The sequence below is a fragment of the Herpailurus yagouaroundi genome, unplaced genomic scaffold, assembly GCF_014898765.1.
Source record: "Herpailurus yagouaroundi ecotype Mexico unplaced genomic scaffold, PumYag 100, whole genome shotgun sequence".
Classification (NCBI taxonomy): domain Eukaryota; kingdom Metazoa; phylum Chordata; class Mammalia; order Carnivora; family Felidae; genus Herpailurus; species Herpailurus yagouaroundi.
In genome coordinates this window covers 65,309,287-65,328,575 of record NW_024412391.1, presented here as the reverse complement: position 1 = coordinate 65,328,575, position 19,289 = coordinate 65,309,287, and the positions used below count along the sequence as shown (strand labels likewise).

The window sequence follows — 19,289 nt, the reverse complement described above, 5'->3', positions numbered from 1 at the left end:
TTTGTTGCTGAGTAGTATTTGATATGGATGTATCTGAGTTTGTTTCATTCACCATCATAGGATATTTGGGTTGTTTCCAATTTGGGGCAGTTATCAATTGTTATATCTCATATGAATTGTGAAAAAAATTGAAAGTGTAACGTATATACATCTGATTACAGATTTTTGTGTGAATATAAGTTTTTGTTTCTTTGATAAATTTCTAGGAGTGGAATGACTTGGTTCTACAGTAGGTGTTTTTTTTTTAACTTGGAAACTACCAAACTCTTCCAAAATGGTTTCACCAGTTTGCATTCCTGTTAGCCAGGTATGAGATTCGGTTGCTCTAAATTCCTTGATTCTTTTTCTTTCCTTTGTATTGTGTACATTTAAAAGGCATTTTATTCTATTAAAAAAATACTTTTAAACATTTATTCACTTTTTTGAGAGCCAGAGAGAAAGCGTGAGTGGGGAAGGGGCAGAGAGAGAGGGAGACACAGAATCTGAAGCAGACTCCAGGCTCTGAGCTGTCAGCACAGAGCCTGACGCGGGGCTCAAACTCATGAACCACGAGATCATGAACTGAGCTGAAGTCAGCCACTTAACCAACTAAGTCACCCAGGTGCCCCTAAAAGGCATTTTAGACATCTCTTATCTCTTATGATATCCATAAATGAATGTGCTCTGCCACTAAAATATACTAGTCTCTTTTTCTCTGTTGACATTTAGATTTAATATTTAATTTTTGGCCATATGAAATTTATTGAATACAAACTATGCAGGATGGTACCAAGCTATTTTTTTTTCGCATACTGATGTCCATTTGCCTAATGAGATGCTTCGGAGCTGCTCTACCTTTGCCCGTTTCTCAGTGGAACTCAATACATTTCGCCAAATGATCTCCATTCCTTATATTAGGCAGTATGATACCATTTTCCAGTTGCCCAGGACAGAAAGACGAGATTTATAACTCTTATTTCGCAAACCCAAAAGGTCACTGGGTTTTGTCAAAACGTGAATCCACTTCTCCCCACTGTCTTATACTTTCTCACTCAGACCCCTTTTAGCCCTTCTGTACACTGGCCCAGGGTGATCTTGTAACACACCAATCTAAGTTAGTCAAGTCCCAAAGGCTCCAATGGCCCCTCATTAGCAGGGAACACAACATCCTTCAAGATATGGTCGCTTTTTTTTTTTTTTTTAAACCTCTTCATCTCCCTCTCCTTTATCTGACAAATGTCTGAATACAGAAGCCAGACTGCCAAATTTTGAATTCTGACTCTAGGATGGTTTTTGGCCTTAGACAAGTAACATAACCTCTCCATATACAATTGTCTTCAAAGTTATACAATATATGAAAGTAAAAATATTTACAACACTGTTAGTAAGTTTGACTCCTAAGCTTTTTAGAAGAAAACAAATATCTTGTTATGTTTTTATTATAATCTTACACCACGGTCCTGGTTCATTAATACCCTGAGGCAGACTACCTAGATATGAATCTGAGCTCCACCGCTTAATATTCTCTTTGGCAAAAGCTACTTAACTTTCTGTTTCTTCATCTGTAAAATGGTAATAACAGTATCTGCTTCAGAGTGACTATTGTAAGGGTTACATTAATTAATATATCTAAAACAACTGCAAGGCACATAGTAGGCACATTTTAAGTATTAGCTATTGTTATTATTTAACTAATGGGTATGACCCTAATTTCCCATCCATGGTTGGTGCCCTTCCAGCAAATCCTGAATAACCAATGCTTCCTTCTAACATAGAAATTGGTACAATGTATTACAATTACCTTTCTCACAGTCTAAGAAGTCTGAAATATATTTCATTTACCTCCAGGCCGCAGGCCTCTAAGAACTCCTAGCACTTACCCTTCTTTTGCTTTAGGGCCTTTTCGGTCTGCCTACCTCTGCACTCTGACCTTATGAATACAAACTTTAAATGAGAATCATACCATCACAAGTGGATTTTTGCTGAGAAAGTATTTTTTGCATGGACTCAAGTCACTTTAATTCCTTCACCAGTTTTCTACACAGCAAAAACAATTTATATTTTTTCCATTTTCATTTTACTAAAATTATTTTCATTGGAAGTATTTTTTACTAAGTTATAAAGCAAGGAATTGATTCATCAAACAGTTTTTTGCATATATCAAATTCTTCTAATTACAGTTTTTGCTGTTGGGTTCCTCAGGATCAAATTTTATTTTATTTTTTCATTTATTTTAAGTGTATTATTTATTTTGAGAGAGAGAGAGAGCGAGCAGGGAAGGGGCAGAGAGAGAGAGAGGAAGAAAGAGAATCCCAAGCAGGCTCGGCTCTGTCAGCATAGGCCTAATGCAGGGCTTGATCCTTCGACTGTGAGATCATGACCTGAGTTGAAACCAAGAGTCAGTCGCTTAACCAACTGAGCCACCCCAGCACCCTTCAAATTAAATTTTAAATTTTATTGAAGCAATTTATCCATTAAATTTGGTCAAGAACCGTGGGCCCCTGGGTGGCTCAGTCGGTTGAGTGTCTGACTCTTGATTTCAGCTCAGGTCATAATCTCATGGTTCATGAGACTGAGCCCCATGTTAGGCTCCAAGATGACAGAGCATAGCCTGTTTGGGATTCTCTCTCTCTCTCCACCCTCTTTTCTATCTGCCCCTCCCCAACTTGTGCTCGCTTTCTCTCTCTCTCAAAAGAAATAAACTTAAAAAAAAAAAAAAAACCTGTGGCCAGTTTTACTTTTTTACATATTTCTATCAAGTCTAATTTTTGGGGGGGTCAGTTTTGGTAACTTTAAATCTTACAAGATGTAACGTTCTTTGCCAAGTTTTTTTCCTAATACATTTATCATGTGCAATGTTAACTGTTCTGGTTTTATTTCTACAATGGAAACTCATTTGTTGTGATTTGGATAAACAATTGTTTAAATTTACTTCTTAGCTAAAAATGAGAAAATTGTATCAATTCTCCAGGACCACTCTTGAGGTCAAAACGTCTCATCCCATTTCCCTTCTCCCTCATATGTTTCTGTCACTCCCATCCCTCAGATGCGAGCTTAAGCATCACTGGCTCAGGGGTGCCTCTCCTGATCTAAGGCTAGATCAAGTGTCCCTCTTTATGCTTACATAATACACTTATTTTTCTTTCATCACACTTACTAGATTTTATAAATATATATTTCCATGAGTATTTATTGTCTCCCTCATTAAAATTTGTTCCCTAAAGGCAGGGGCTTTGTTTTTCTTGGCAATGGATCCCTGGCACATAAAAGGCACTCAAATTTATTGAAAAATGATGAAAAGGAAAAAGGTGTCTTTTATCCCCAGTGCACATATAATGCCTGGCCAATCCTAGGCACTCATTAAAACCTACTTGCATTTCTCCATTATTGGTTATTTCTGGTTTGTTATGGTCTGACAGACAATGATCAGTTTTTCCTCTCAATACCTTATTTGAAAATTGACTTTTTTTTTTTAACGTTTATTTATTTATTTTGAGAGAGAGAGCAAGCACAAGCAGAGGAGGGGCAGAAAAAGGAGAGAGAGAACACTGCCAGCACAGAGCCTGATATGGGGCTTCATCCCATGAACCAAGAGATCACGACCTGAGCTGAAATTAAGAGTCAGACACTTAGCTGACTGAGTCACCCAGGTACCCCTGAAAATTGACTTTCTAATGCTATATATTTTTAAGCCTTTAATAGCCATGCTACGTTAATAGTCTTTCTTTCCCTTCTCTACAAGGCTGCATTACTGTGTAACTCCAGGAGGGTACACTGTATTCTATGGGGCAGGGAGTTGTTTGATGTAGTAACATTGCATCCTCACCTCCCTCTGTGAAAGGAAAAGCATTCAGCTAACTCCTAGTTAAAGTTGGTTATAAGAGTTCTAAACCCTAGCTGTATATCAAAATCACACTGGATACTTTACCAACAGAAATCCTTGAACCCCACCCTAGATTTATTGAGTCATAATGTATTGAAACTCCTCACGTGACTGCAGTGCCAGGATTAGGAAACACTGGGTTGGAGCACAGGATAAGTGTGGGAAAAGTGGTTACACATTAATTTGGATAGGAACATTAGTGACCATGTAATTAAGGGCCCTGCATTCAATACTGAGGACATGGAATTTAATTGTAATATAGTAAGGAACCATGAAAAGCTTTCAGAGGGTAATGAAATGATCAGATCCATAAGAAAGGTGAACTTGGCACCAGTGTGGCAGATAAGTGGGCAGAGTGTACAGCCTCAGCCAGGGGAGGCAAGGGAGGAAGTAACACCAAACCTAGGAACAGGTGGGAAGGACTTCAACTAAGGCGGATGCAGGGCAACTAGAGAGGAAGGAAATGGGAAAGGACTCATAAGAAATTTGACAAGATTTGATAAGTGGAATGTCGAGGGTAATAAAGGGGAGAGAAGTTGAAGACCACTCCAAGATTTCCAGGATAAGCAACTGGCTGCAATTTGATGGTGCCACTAACCAAACAGAATACAAGTGGAAGGACAGAATTGAGAAAGTAAACAAATTCGGTTACCAGCTGTGATGAAATAGACGTTCTTTTTGTAGGCCATTTAGGTGGAGCTAGAGCAGCAAGAAATTGGAAATTAAGATCCAGAGTTCAGAAGAGAATCTGAGGCTGAAATATTAGGTTTGGGAGTCAACAGTTGAGGCCACTGGAAGGTATGAAACTGAACAGAGCACTGTCTATGTAGAATCAAAAGTATTTAGCATAGAATTAGAGATAAAGCAGGCTTTCTCATTCAATTTACTTAATCATATATAATTTTAATAAGGCTCAGACAGAGCACCATTAGAAATAAACAGAAATTAATGTGAAGGTTAAATTCTGATATATAAAACTTATCTGCAATCTTTAGGACAGCTTCAAATATGACTATTGTATCTCTGAACTTACCTACAACATATCAGTCTAGGGGCGCCTGGGTGGCCCATCAGTTGAGTGTCTGACGTCAGCTCAGGTCATGATCTCATGGTTCAGTTCATATGTTCAAGCCCTGCATTGGGCCCTGTGCAGACATCTCAGAGCCTGGAGCCTGCTTCGAATTCTGTCTCTCTCTCTCTGCCCCTCCCCTGCTTGCACTTTGTCTCTCTTTCAAAAATGAACATTAAAAAATTTTTTTAAAAATTTAAGAACATATCCATCTACTGGCTCGGAAAGACCAGTTTCTAAGGTTATTAAATAGCATCATAATTCGGCTCCTCATCTATGATATCAGTACTCCCCTAAATGAAACAGATATTTGGTGATCTACTTTGACAAAGGCAATATAATTCATCAGGCTAAATCATAAAAATACAACATGTACATAATAAATGCAACTACTGATATCCAGAGACTGTCACTTACTCTGTGTGTCTATGTATGAGTGTACTTATGTGCCAGACACTTTTGTGTAATTTACTTTAATAATCCAAATTCATTATTGCATCTGGAATCATTTCAACAGAAAAAAAACCCAAAACTTAAGATTCCTAGGCCCTGTTACTTCTAGAGAGTGAATGAACTTGTATATACTGAGTCCCAGCAATCTTTGTTTAAAGAAGCATCAGGTTCATTTTGATGCAGGGGATTCAAGAACTATACTTTGAGAAATACTAGCTTATACTAGTTACACATTTTAACTAAAAATTTTAAAAACATACTGAGAGATGTTCATAGATTACAGAAAAATGTTTGAAATAACGGTGTTATGTGGTTTAAGTAGAAAATAGATTTTCTTTATTCAAATATGTTGAGTTTCAGTATATTCTGAAATGACACACAAAGTTATACCAAAGCTATATTTTAATTTCATTACATCCCACTCCAAATTCTTTACCATTTACCAAAAATAACTTTTTATAAAGCTTACTATTTTGTCCAATATTATACAGATGATCAATCTACATATTTTTATGTGTTTCTCTCAAAAATTAGAATAGCTTATGAGGATATTATACAAAACTAATTGGTATATTACACACCAAACGTAAGTACAGATTCTGTACAATGTAGTAGTATACATTCATATATTACAAGAGACTAAGTGCCTTGTTAAAAGTGATAGTTTAAGAAATCTTTCATGGAAAAAATCTGCATTACAAAATGTGGTAGTTTAAGTATCAGCTGCTTTCCTCTCATGAATTTCTTTCGGTGGGCATTAACTGTCCATTTAGCTTCATTAATAGTTTTACCACAAGGCCAGCCTATAAAGTAAAATATATGTGAACAGTAAATGTAAGGATGTGTAAATGACATACATGGCAGTGAGCAGTTCCCTATCTATCTGAAAAGAAACTTTCTTATTATAGGAAGTTTATCAAGAATAGAGGGGGTACTAAGGCTTTGAAGGGATGCAACTAGTGGCTCAGATAGAATACTTATCAAGAGGGAAGGATTACCTGACAGACACCTGGATAAAAGAGATAGGGAATACTAACTAGAATTAAAAGAAATGCCAGAAAACAGAGTTTCATTGTTATAAAACTAAATAAATTATTCAGATAAGTTTCTGGCTTATTTGCTTAGGAAAGGTCTGCCTTTTATCCTTGGTCTTAAATATCTTAATTTCACATAATATCAAAGGTTTTCCTTGAAGTAAAATGGATTGTCACTTAAAAAAAAGAATCTTTACTAATACAATAGTTCATTATTAGAAGTCCAGAGCAACTGATAAGTACTTACCTGTTTTGTGTGTACTATAAAGCTCATTTTATTTTCCATACTATGGATCTGAAAACATGCATCAGCATCTCCCAATTGCCACATAAAACAACCATACTTAAGACTGATGAGTAAGGCCTGCAATATAATTAGAAATTGTTATATTGAAATGTATGTTAAAAACAACACCTATCTTCTCTTCCTATCTACAATGATCTAGTCATGTCCAAACATAATGGTTTTGAATGTTATAATAAATTGTTTTCAAAGTTCCCTCAATAACCTTACAGAGCCTCAAGTACAGAACCACATAGATGGTAGACTCTTAGGAGACTGCCTTCAGCAATGGTATCTTTTGTATCACACTGACAAACATTTTAAAGATGCCCATTCTGTGGTATGTATACACATACGTATAAACACACACACACACACACAAATAATATTCAGCCATCAGAAAGAAGAAAATAATGCCATTTTTAACAACATGGATAGACCTTGAGGGCATTATGTTAAGTGAAATAAGTCAGAAAAAGACTAAACAGGATATCGCTTACGTGTGGAGTCTAAAGAAGCTGAACTCGTAGAAACAGAGAGAAACAGAATGGTGGCTACCAGAGGCTGGGGGACAGCCAACATGAGATGTCGGCCATGAAGTACAAACTTTCAGGTATAAGATGACTAATTTCTGGGGATCTAATGTACACCATGGTGACTATAGTTACTAATACTATATTATATAGTTCATGTTACTGAGAGAGTAGATCTTACGTGTTCTCATCACAAAAAGAAAATGGTAACTATGTAACATGGTGGAGGTATTAGCTAATGCTATGGTACTAATCATTTTGCAATACATATCAAATCAACCCATTGTACACCTTAAACTTACACAATGTTATGTCAATTATGTCTCAGTAAAGTTGAGAAGATGCCTATTCTCTCAGTGACTTTCAAGAAAATTAAATGTACAAGTTTTTACTTTCCGCACGTTAAAAAAAAATCCCTTTCACTTTCTTCAGTACCTTTTGAATATTCACATAGTACTTTCAGATCTGAAATTTATGTAATGAGGTAACAGGTTGACTTAAGCAATTCCATCTCACTGAAAATAAGTATAGTGATATATTTATGGTAAAAATAAGCATAATTTTAATAATTAATATAGCCTTCATAAATTCATCAAATTATTTAAAACCAGTATTAGAACAACCTATTTCTGGGGTGCCTGGGTGGCTCAGTCAGTTAAGTATCCAGCTCTTGGTTTTGGCTCCGGTCATGATCTCAGAGTTTGTGGCTTCAAGCCCCATGTGAGGCTCGCACTGACATTGTGGAGCCTGCCTGAAATTCTGTCTCTCTCTGCCCCCCACTCAAAATAAATAAATAAATTTTCAAAAAAAAAAAAAAACTATTAAAAAAAAAACCCTATTCCTACACTTTCCTAACAAAAAACTTAAATTTAAATAAGTATTCAAGGGGCGCCTGGGTGGCACAGTCGGTTGGGCGTCCGACTTCAGCCAGGTCACGATCTCGCGGTCCGTGAGTTCGAGCCCCGCGTCAGGCTCTGGGCTGATGGCTCGGAGCCTGGAGCCTGTTTCCGATTCTGTGTCTCCCTCTCTCTGCCCCTCCCCTGTTCATGCTCTGTCTCTCTCTGTCCCAAAAATAAATAAACGTTGAAAAAAATTAAATAAGCATTCAATATACTTTTTTGATTATTTTAAAATGAATCTCTCCTAGCAACTTGCATTTTCTTGCCCTAAAAATATATTATTTATATACACATATACAAAGAAAGTGTTTGTGCATCCTTTAAAATACACGTTTAAAAACATTTGCTTTCAGGGGCACTTGGGTGGCTCAGTTGGATAAGCGTCAGACTTGAGCTCAGGTTTGTGAGTTTGAACCCTGGCATCGGGTTTGATGCTGTCAGCGCAGAACCTGCTTTGATCTTCTGTCCCCATCTCTCTCTGCCCCTCCCTCCCTCCCTCCCTCCCTCTCTCTCTGCTCCTCCCCTGCTCACATTCTTTCTCTCAAAAATAAAGCATAAAAAAATTGCTTTCTATGACTAGCAGTTCTTAAAATGTTGATAAAATGTTTATTTTTATTTATTCTGAGAGAGAGAGAAAGTGCATGCACAAGCAGGGGAGGGGCAGAGAGTGAGAGAGAGAAAGAATCCCAAGCTGGTTAGGTGCTCAGCACAGAGCCTGAGGTGGGGCTTGATCTTACAACCATAAGATCATGACCTGAACTGAAACCCAGAGTAAGATGCTCAAATGACTGAGCCACCCTGGCCCCCTTATTACAGGTAATTAATGTTATGTGAAAAGGATATGGTTTTAGGGCATTTTAAAAAATAATTTTCATACTTCTTGAAGTTTATTTATTAATTATGAGAGAGAGAGAGACAGAGAGCAAGTGTGGGGTGGGGGGCAGAGAAAGGGAGAAGCATAATCCCAAGCAGGCTCTGTGCTGTCAGCGCAGAGCTTGACAGCGCAGAGCTGGTGCTGGGATGCCTAGGTGGCTTGGTTGGTTGAGCATCCAACTTCAGCTCAGGTCATGATCTCGCAGTTCACAAGTCTGAGCTCCTCACGGGGCTCTGTGCTAACAGCTCAGAGCTTGGAACTTGCTTCAGATCCTGTGTCTCCCTCTTTCTCTGCCCTCCCCCCTACCCCACCTTGCTCGCACTGTCTCTCTCTCTAAAATAAACATTAACAAAAACTAAAAAAAAAAAAAGAGTCCAGTGCTTAACAGACTGAGCTACCCAGGCACACCAAGAACCTCACTTTAAAAATGCCCTAAACTGGGGCACTGGGTGGCTCAGTTGGTTAAGTGTCCGACTCCTGGTTTTGACTAGGATCATGATCTCCCATGCGTGGGTTTGAGCTCCCACCCCACATAGGGGTCTGTGCTGATAGTGCAGAGCCTGCTTGGGATTCTCTCTCTCCCCCTCTCTCTGCCCCTCCCCTGCTTGTGTTCTCTCTTTCTCTCTCTCTCAAAATAAATAAATAAGCTTAAAAAAAAAGTGAGGTTCTTAAATGAAACAGTACAATTAATTTACATGAGTGTATATTATGTATAATGGGAAACTAAGAACATCTTCTTTAAAATTAGCCACCTGTATTTATATTGTAAAATATAACTTTATGGATATGATATGCTAACATAGCTATTTACCAAGGAACACGTTGAAACATTTGAGTCAAGATATCGTAATACCTTACATTGTCTATTTTTTAGATCAGATGCTTGAAATTTGTTTAATCAAGAAGCAAAAAATAGTCCATTAATATGGTCTCAAAACAGTTTAATATATAGAAAAAAATACATCTGTAGTATAAGTCCTCAATTATATGGGGGGCTAAATTACAAAAATACTGGGGTTGTAAATTAAAAAAAAATAAAGGTTTTGTTGCTATGCACAAAGGAAGAGATTGAGAAACCCACAATAATGAAAGCAGCTCAATGGAACTGAAAAGTCAGAGTCCATATGGTAGCTTTGAGAGATACAGTGTATTCTAGAAGGAAAAAGTAGTTCTCTTTACGACATAAAACCTACAAAGGGTCAAGTTGTTTAGTGAGGGAAATCAAAAGGCACAAGAGAAAATGTCAAGAATAGTTGAGAGCAGAAAAGCGAAAACCACAGAAGTGACAAGTAGCAAATAGCCAGCCAGTGGACAGAAGAAACAGTGATGTTGATAACTGATCAGGAAGAATGACACTATGTGGATATCTAAATAACCAGTTTTATTTCAGAAGGGCATTCATTATGGCCAACATAAACTGACATCAGCAAAGGGTATCTATTGCTTGGGTGTGGCAATAGTACTATTATGGTTAAAGATATATCAACAAGCACAGTTAGTTATGAAACAGAAATACATTCACTATAGTAAAACAATGATTCACAACACAGTGCGTTATATACTCAATAGTGTCTACATTTATGTAAGTATGCTCTGATGAGCATATGAAGTTGGCTGAGTTATACTCCCTAATGGGAAACTCTCTTATTTCAAAGAGAAACAAGATATAGAAGGTAGAAGTAATTGATATAAAAAACACAGCTGTATTCTATGGGTTTTCACGAGAATTAATCTCTGAAGCTACTGTATCCCAAGCAGAGTTTTAATGTAAATGAAGGTATTTTTGCAAATGAAGTTGTTTATTCTAAATTTGTCAAATTCAACCCTAGCATATCTTGATGACTCTAACACAACTGAGGACAAGCTGCCTGTTCCCACCTTTGATGATTAGAAAATATAATCATCTTAAAGCTTTCATAGGTGCTGTAAATTTATCAGTGGTTTACAGAACACAAGGTAATGATCAGGTGGACAGAAAACATCATTACTCTTTGGTTTAATCACCCAAGGACAGCATTTTAATTTATATTTCTAGATATCGAACATCTTATCCTAAAAAAAGCAGACTATTCACTAATAACATTGTTATCATCCTCTGCCTGCAATTGCTATCTCACTTACTCAATTCCTGGACCATAGTATTATTCATGTGAAATGTTATAATGCTGAACCATCATTTAGGAACTAAATAAAACATTTTATTGTTGCCTAAACCTGGAATGCTGCCAAGGCAAATATAAACTATAGCTTAGAGAAAAGGCTCAGCATCACACCCACAGCGTCACCATTCAGTTTGGTAAAGGATTTGTAAATGTTGTATAAAATGCCCTGAAATAGCAGAGGAGAAATTTATTGAAATGGTGAGGGGAGTTTCTCCTTTGATTTTCTTTAATAAACTTAGTACAAGAGAAATAGAAAACTGGTTACAAACTAATTAGAAGCAGCCTATTTTTTGTGAGTAAAGTAGCTTAAAAAGAAAATGATAATAAGCAAATGATCCAAAAGCAAGCTGACATCAGAGGCTTCAAAAAAAATCAAGTTCTAGATAAACTACTGAATTCAGTCCCTATTCAGCCCTATGTCTGTACATATTCTCTACCTCCATTCACGGGCATATCTAACAGCATGGTAAAAATAGCTGTTGCCCATAAGGATGATCCTGAGTTATCATGAAGTGACTAAACTACTTTCAGAAGTTATGTGATTACAAAGTAAGGGTTATAAAAATGATGAAAATAAAAATTAGGTTTATGATAAAATTTCCTAATCTAAAATGACTTTTCTGGGGCGCCTGGGTGGCACAGTCGGTTAAGCGTCCGACTTCAGCCAGGTCACGATCTCGCGGTCCGTGAGTTCGAGCCCCGCGTCGGGCTCTGGGCTGATGGCTCAGAGCCTGGAGCCTGTTTCCGATTCTGTGTCTCCCTCTCTCTGCCCCTCCCCCGTTCATGCTCTGTCTCTCTCTGTCCCAAAAATAAATAAACGTTGAAAAAAAAATTAAAATGACTTTTCTAATTTTTTTAAAAATGTATGTTTATTTTTGAGAGAGAGAAAGAGAGAGACCAAGTGCAAGCAGGGGAGAAAGGGAGGCAGAGAGAGAGGGAGACACAGAATCCGAAGCAGGATCTGGGCTCCGAGCTCCCAGCTATCAGCTCAGAGCCCAATGTGGGGCTCAAATTCACGAACCGTGAGATCATGACTTGAGCTGAAGTCGGATGCTTACCCAACTGAACCACCCAGGTACCCCTAAAATACCTTTTCTAATGTATAAGCTTAGTTATTACTTTAACAGACCATTTCAGGTCTATTCTTAAACAAATCTGAATGAACAAAATAAATTTGATTTTTATTAGCTATTAAAGCTAGAAAGCTGTTCATCCAGATAAATGTGTGAAATATGCTAAAAATGATTGATAATTCCATATTTTATATATAATGACTTTGATTAGAAAAAGGAATATAATATAGTAACAAGCCTCTGATGGGAAAGGTCTGAATCCCTTTCATACTTCATCTTGCCTATTCCCCAAAAGGCTCTTATAACTAATTCTGCTTTTCAAAGTGAATCCCTTGTGACAGGCATTACATTTTTATTTTTTCTAATGTTTATTTATTTATTTTGAGAGACAAAGAGCGTGTGCAAACACAGGGGAGGGGCAGAGAGAGAGGGAGACAGGAAATCCCAAGCAGGTTCCGTGCTGTCAGTGCAGAGTCCAACACCAGCCCGATTTCACAAAACATGAGATCATGACCTGAGCCAAAATCAAGAGTCATATGCTTAACCGACTGAGCACCCCAATATATTTTTCTTTTTTTAACCTGTATTTTTTCATTTACACTTAATTGATTTTTAAAATAGGTAATATAGGGGCGCCTGGGTGGCGCAGTCGGTTAAGCGTCCGACTTCAACCAGGTCACGATCTCGCGGTCCGTGAGTTCGAGCCCCGTGTCAGGCTCTCGGCTGATGGCTCAGAGCCTGGAGCCTGTTTCCGATTCTGTGTCTCCCTCTCTCTCTGCCCCTCCCCCGTTCATGCTCTGTCTCTCTCTGTCCCAAAAATAAATAAACGTTGAAAAAAAAAATTAAAAAAAAATAAAATAAAATAGGTAATATAATCACAGTTAAAAAATTTTTAAGTTGCAAAATGGTACTTAGTAAAGTTTCCCTCCTACTCTTGTTTCCAGTTACCTGGTTGCCTTCTCTAAAGGCTTCATGAAACTTTTTATTCAAACACAAGCAATATGTATTCATGTAAATATGGTCTTGACTTCCCCTCATTTTTACACAAATAATAGCATATTACATATGGTCCACCACTGTACTTTTTCACTAAATATATCTTGGAAATCATTCTCTACATTCTTCATTCTTTTATATGGCTGCACAGTATTTCAATGTAGAAATGTACTATGATTAATACATTACATAATTATAGAATACAATTAATGTTAATAATTAACACTTTGTTGACAATCATTTACTTTTCATCCCTCTTCCTTTGCTATTATAAATAAAATTGCAATGAATACTTTTATATATATGTCATTTCTAGATTTTTCAGGTATGCTGGTACAATTTTTTTAAGACATTGGTCAAAAACAGCTGTAAAGCTGAAAATCTACCTTAGTTTCCATGTTGAGAAGATGAAGTCCTTTTATATTCACTCCTACATACACAGGGATGACTTTATGATTGCTGGGGCTTGCCTTTGTAAATATCTGTCCTGTGAAAAAAGCTGCTCCATATGTAGGAATTTCCCAACAATTCTGTAAGAACATGCGCTGAAGGTGATGCATTTCTTTACTGACACCCTCACTTGTACTAAGATTCTAAAAACAAGTAAGGTAAAATAAAAGAGATGTGAAAAGAGAACACACTTTTGATAATCCAAGTAGGTCAACTAAGCAGTTTCTAAAATCGTGGCTGCCCCTAGAGAAGAATAAAATTGTGTGAACTATCCCAAGAGCAGTTCTTAATACTTCAAAAAAGAAAGAAATATCAAAGTATAAAAATAGTGCTTGTCTATTCTATTAGGTTTTAAGTGTCTCATGGACAAGGATAGTGTATAATTTCATGGTGTGTGAGGTGTGTGTTTAATCTCTAGTTCTTACCACAGTATCCAGCATATAGAACATGGTGTGTGAGGTGTGTGTGTGTGCGTGTGTGTGTGTGTGTGTTTAATCTCTATTCCTTACCACAGTATCCAGCATATAGAAGGTATTCAGTAAAAGATTCCACATTATTAAAAATAAAAATATGCTACTTTCAGTTTCATGTGAACTAGAAGATGAATTTTTAATTTCAGTACTATAAATTTAATGTAACTACATTTAAAACATATTACACGATTTAATTTACAAAATTTCAACTAGGGTATAAAATGTCTTTTTATTTCTGTTAAACAGCTTACCTTATATTCATGAAGTATTCGGTTTGTCCAGTGAGGTGCCTTACTTTTCAATTTGGTAATAGGTACAATGGATTTTAGGTTTTCTTCACTGTAAGCAAACAGGCCAACATGCTTTAAATAAATCATCTTTAGTAGCTAAAGTACATAAATCACTCAGAAACAAATTGCTTTAAATAACGTGATTTTTTTTTAAGTAACATGATTTTTGAGCTGAAAAATATATATTGTAAAATATTAGAGAACTCTAAAGATTTTAAGCAAAAGCCACAAACCTAACATTCTCATTTAAGAGAATGTTTCTTCTTTCAATAACCACAAAATACTTTTGAAAATTGAAAACTACAATAAACAAACTTCAGTGTTTAAAAGCTCAGTGTTTTTTCTCAAAAACTGAAATCTGCCTTATGACATTTTCTACTAATCAAGTCAGGTTTTAATGAACTTATATTTAAACATATAATAAAGATAAGTTAAAGAAAAAAATATAAGGTATATCAAGGGGTGCCCGTCAGTAGAGCATGTGACTCTTGATGTCAGAGTTGTGGGTTTGAGCCCCATGTTGGGTGTAGAGATTACTTAAAAAAATAAAATCTTAAAAAAAAAAAAAAAAGGTGTATCAAACCAGAGTCAAATGTAAGAAAAATAATTTTGGAGAGAATATAACTTTAAGAATGCTTTACCATTTTTTCCCTTCATTTCATGCCTCCTCATATCCTCTAGTTCCAAACCAAGTGTAAATATTTCTTAACAACATTTTTAAACTTTCTTGGTTAAATAGAATCTTGAACATAGCACAAGACCACATACTGTATTAAATACTTACTTTAGGAAACCTTGCTTGTGTTTCTTACTCTCATAATTTCCATAAACTATTTGCAACAGTAGACTTGCCAATGTTATCAGTTTAGTGTCAGGAGCTGTATAAAAGCCCTTTAATAAATTATATCTGGCTTCATCGAAGAGGATAAGAATAGCTAGTGGGTCTTCAATCTTAAAAGAAAAAGCAGAATTTGGTTATTGGGCTACAATTTCCTGTTAGAAATATACAACTTGTCACTGTCTAATATGGAAAAGCAAACGCTACATATTTGTATATAAATGAGCTGTTATTTAGAACAGGGGTTGACAAATTTTTCCTGTTAAGGGCCAGAGAGTAATATTTGAAGCTTTATGAGCCACATAGTCTCTCTGAGCACAAAAGCATCCATAGACAATACAGTAACAAACAGGTCTGTGATGGTGTTCTAATAACACTTTACATATGGGTACCAAAATTTGGTACCCATAAAATTTTCACATGACATGATATATTATCCTTTTGAATTTTTTCAAACTTTAATAGCTTACCAAGTATATAAAAATAAACAGCAGGTCAGATACAGCAATAGGCTATAGTTTGTTAACCTCTGATTTACAGTCTAATAAAAGATTATCATTAGTTTATGGATATGGATAATTTCTACCACAATTTTACCTAAATCAATTATATTCCTCAAACATTATTCTACATGTTTCATATGATATAGTAGTGAACCTCAAGGAAAATACAAGAAAGTGTATTAATTCCTAGAAGTGTACATGTAGTTTTAAAAAATTTTATTTTAAAACATTTTTTATTTCATTTGACTAAAACTACTTGGTACTTCCAAATAACACTAAAGGGGAGCAGAAGTTTTTCCCTAAGTTTCAAAAACGTTATGAAGTTTCACTTTATCAAGTAGGATTAATGAAGATTGAAAAAAGCTAGCCTACAGAATATACTTATGCTTAGAAATAGTCACCAATTATAGTTTCTGAATGAATACTTAAAGGATTTCCAAATATAATTCAAAGTGATCTCAATTCCCTGTGGTAAAAGTTACTTTTGTCTTACTAACTAAAATAATATCCTATAATGCTCTATATAATATTAAAAACCTAAAAGAGAATTTCACGGGGAAAAAAGGTGGGAGGAGTGTTCTAGATTAAAAGTGACTAAAGAGATAACAACCAAATAGAAATTATGAACCTTGACTAGATCCTACATATGGGGGCTATTAAAAAAAGACTTTTAAACAATTGGGGAAAATCTGAATATGGATCACATATCAGACATTATTATGGAAATATTAATTTTTCTAGGCTGAAAATGGTTGAAAAAGGTTCATATGTCCTTTTTCTTAGGAGATATATGTAAGATATGTAGGGATTAAGTGCTATGATGTGTGCAACACACTTTTAAATGGTTCATAAAGAAAAAATAAAGAAATAAAGAAAGAAGGAAATAAAGCAAAATATTAGCCATTAGTGAATTTAATGAGTTTTATTACCTTTTCAACTTTCCTATGGGCTTTAATTTCTCAAAATTAACAGTGAATTTAAAGAGCTTGAGTAGTTAAGCATTATAATTCCTAACAGTATATTTAGTGAGCATTAGTCAACAATTATTCTTTACTAATGAAATCAGGCCATTTTCATCCTAAAGGAATAATGCAACCAATAAATGTAATTCTTCCATTTTTCAGACGGTACAAATTGGAATTTCTTAATTACATAATGAAAGAACACAACTATCTTATCAGATAATCATTATATTCTGATTTGTCTTAAGGTACTTACTAAACTTTGCTTCTTTTTCACCTGAGTTCACTTTATATTCTTTATAATAATGCAATTAATTTATCATCCAAGTTTTATCATTATTGCTCTTTTTCTCCACCAATCAACTTTTAAAATATTACTTAGGTGGAGAAGGAAGATAGACTGAGTATTCTTAAATTACTTGCAGACTTTATGGACCTAATATTTTTTTTTAACTGTGCTAAAATACACATAACAAAAAATATTTTAACCATTTTAAGTGTATAATTCAGTGACATTAATTACATTCACAATGTTGTACAAATATCACTATTTACACAACTTTTTCATCATTCAGAAACTTAACCACTAAGCAGTAACTCCACACTCTCTAACACCTGTAGTGACCACTAATTTACTTCATGAATTTTCCTATTCTACATACTTAGTGTAAGTAGAATCATACAATATTTGTGCTCTTCTTGCATCTGGCTTGGCTTATTTCACTTAGCATAATGTTCTCAAGGTTTATCCATGTCATGGCATGTATCAGAACTTCATTTCTTTTTGTGGCTGAATAATATTCCATTTTATGTGTGTACCACGTTTTGTTTATCCATTCATCTCTTGATGGAAACTTAGTTTGTTTCCACCATTTCGGTTATTGTGACTAATGCTGCTTTGAACACTGGCATATAGATATGTTTAAGTTCCTATTTTTAATTCTTCAGGTATATATCAAAGAGTGGAACTACTGGATCATATGGTAATTGTGTTTAGTTTTTCTGAGAACCGCTATTGTTTTCCACAGCAGCTATACCATTTTACATTCCTACCTGCAATGTATAAGGATGACATTCTTTGTAACTTTACCAACATGCATTATTTTCTTTTTTTTAATTAAAATAGCCATCCTAGGAGGTGTGAAGTAGATTCTCATTGTGTTTTGATGTACATTTCCCTAATGACCATTGATGTTGAGCATCTTTTCACAAGTTTCTTGGTCATTTGTGTATCTTCACTGGAGAATTCACTGGGTTGTCTTTTTGTTGTTGAGTTGTAGCTCCCATTCTGTAAATCGTCTTTTCACTTTCTTGATAATATCCTTTGATGCACAAATGTTTTTAATTTTGAAGTCCAATTTATGTATACTTTCTTTTGTTGCTCACAGTTTTGGTGTCCTATTTAAAACTCCATTGCCAGGAGCACCTGAGTAGCTCAGTCAGTTGAGTGTCCAACACTTGGTTTCAACTGAGGTCATGATCTCACAATTTTTGAGTTCAAGCCCCATATCAGGCCCACACCGTGGAGCTTGCTTGGGATTCTCTCTCCCTCTCTCTGTCACCCTCCCCCTGCACATTCTCTCTCACTCTCAAAATAAATGAGTAAGCTTAAAAAAAAAATCCATTGCCAAATCTAAGGTCATGAAGATTTATCTGTTGGTTTGCTTCTAAGAGCTTTATGGTTTTTAGCTCTTATATTTAAGTTGTTGATCCAGTGAGTTAATTTTTATATATGGTGTGATTCAGGGTCCAATTTCATACTTTTGCACCATCTGTTGAAAAGACCACTCTTTTTTCATTGGCACCCTTGTCAAAAATCAGCTGACTATAGATTTTGGTTATAGATGTATTGGGTTTATTTCTGTACTCTCATTTCTAATCCATTGGTCTATATAATTGTCTCTAATTACTGTGGCTTTTGTAGTAAGTTTTGAAATTGTTAGTGTGAATCCCTCGACTCTATTCTTTTTTCAAGGTTGCTTTAGCTATTCAAGGCCCTGTGTAATTACATATGAATTTAAGGATTGCCTTTTCCACTTCTACAAAAAGGCTTTTGGAATTTTTTTTTTAGATAATGTGGTAAATCAGTACATGCTTGGCTAGTGTGGACATCTTAACAATATTAAATCTTCCTACCCTTAACACAGATGTCTTTCCAGTTACACAAATCTTTAGTTTTTTTCAGTAATGTTTTATAGTTCTGAGTGTACAAGTCTTGCACCTCTTTTGTTAAATTTATTCCTAGCATTTTCTTTAAGATGCTATTTTGATTAATTCCTTAATTTCCTTTTTTGGTTGTTCATTGATGTATGTAGAAACCACTGATTCTTGTGTGTTAAGCTTGTACCTTGCACATTGTTGAATCTATTTATTACCCCTAATAGCTTTTTTGTGGATCCTCTATACAGGATTATGTCATTTGCGAATAGAGTTTTATTTTTTCCTTTCCAGTATGGATGCTTTTTATTTTTTTCTTCCTTCCTTCCTTCCTTCCTTCCTTCCTTCCTTCCTTCCTTCCTTCCTTCCTTCCTTCCT

The 19,289-nt window shown here is 35.5% G+C and overlaps 1 protein-coding gene across 5 annotated transcripts in view; it reads right to left on the bottom strand.

The window, feature by feature from the left end:
• Window positions 1–5,692: 5,692 nt before the first annotated feature.
• KRIT1 (KRIT1 ankyrin repeat containing) overlaps window positions 5,693–19,289 on the bottom strand; it is a 42,411-nt gene continuing 28,814 nt past the window's right edge. For all 5 annotated transcript variants that reach the window (XM_040472705.1, XM_040472706.1, XM_040472704.1 and 2 more), the window contains 5 exons: window positions 15,236–15,402; window positions 14,413–14,500; window positions 13,625–13,831; window positions 6,666–6,782; window positions 5,693–6,187 (listed from right to left, as the gene is read on the bottom strand). In XM_040472705.1, coding sequence (XP_040328639.1) covers window positions 6,119–6,187; window positions 6,666–6,782; window positions 13,625–13,831; window positions 14,413–14,500; window positions 15,236–15,402 — 648 coding nt within the window. In that variant the 3' untranslated portion in view covers window positions 5,693–6,118. The remainder of the gene's footprint in view (window positions 6,188–6,665; window positions 6,783–13,624; window positions 13,832–14,412; window positions 14,501–15,235; window positions 15,403–19,289) is intronic.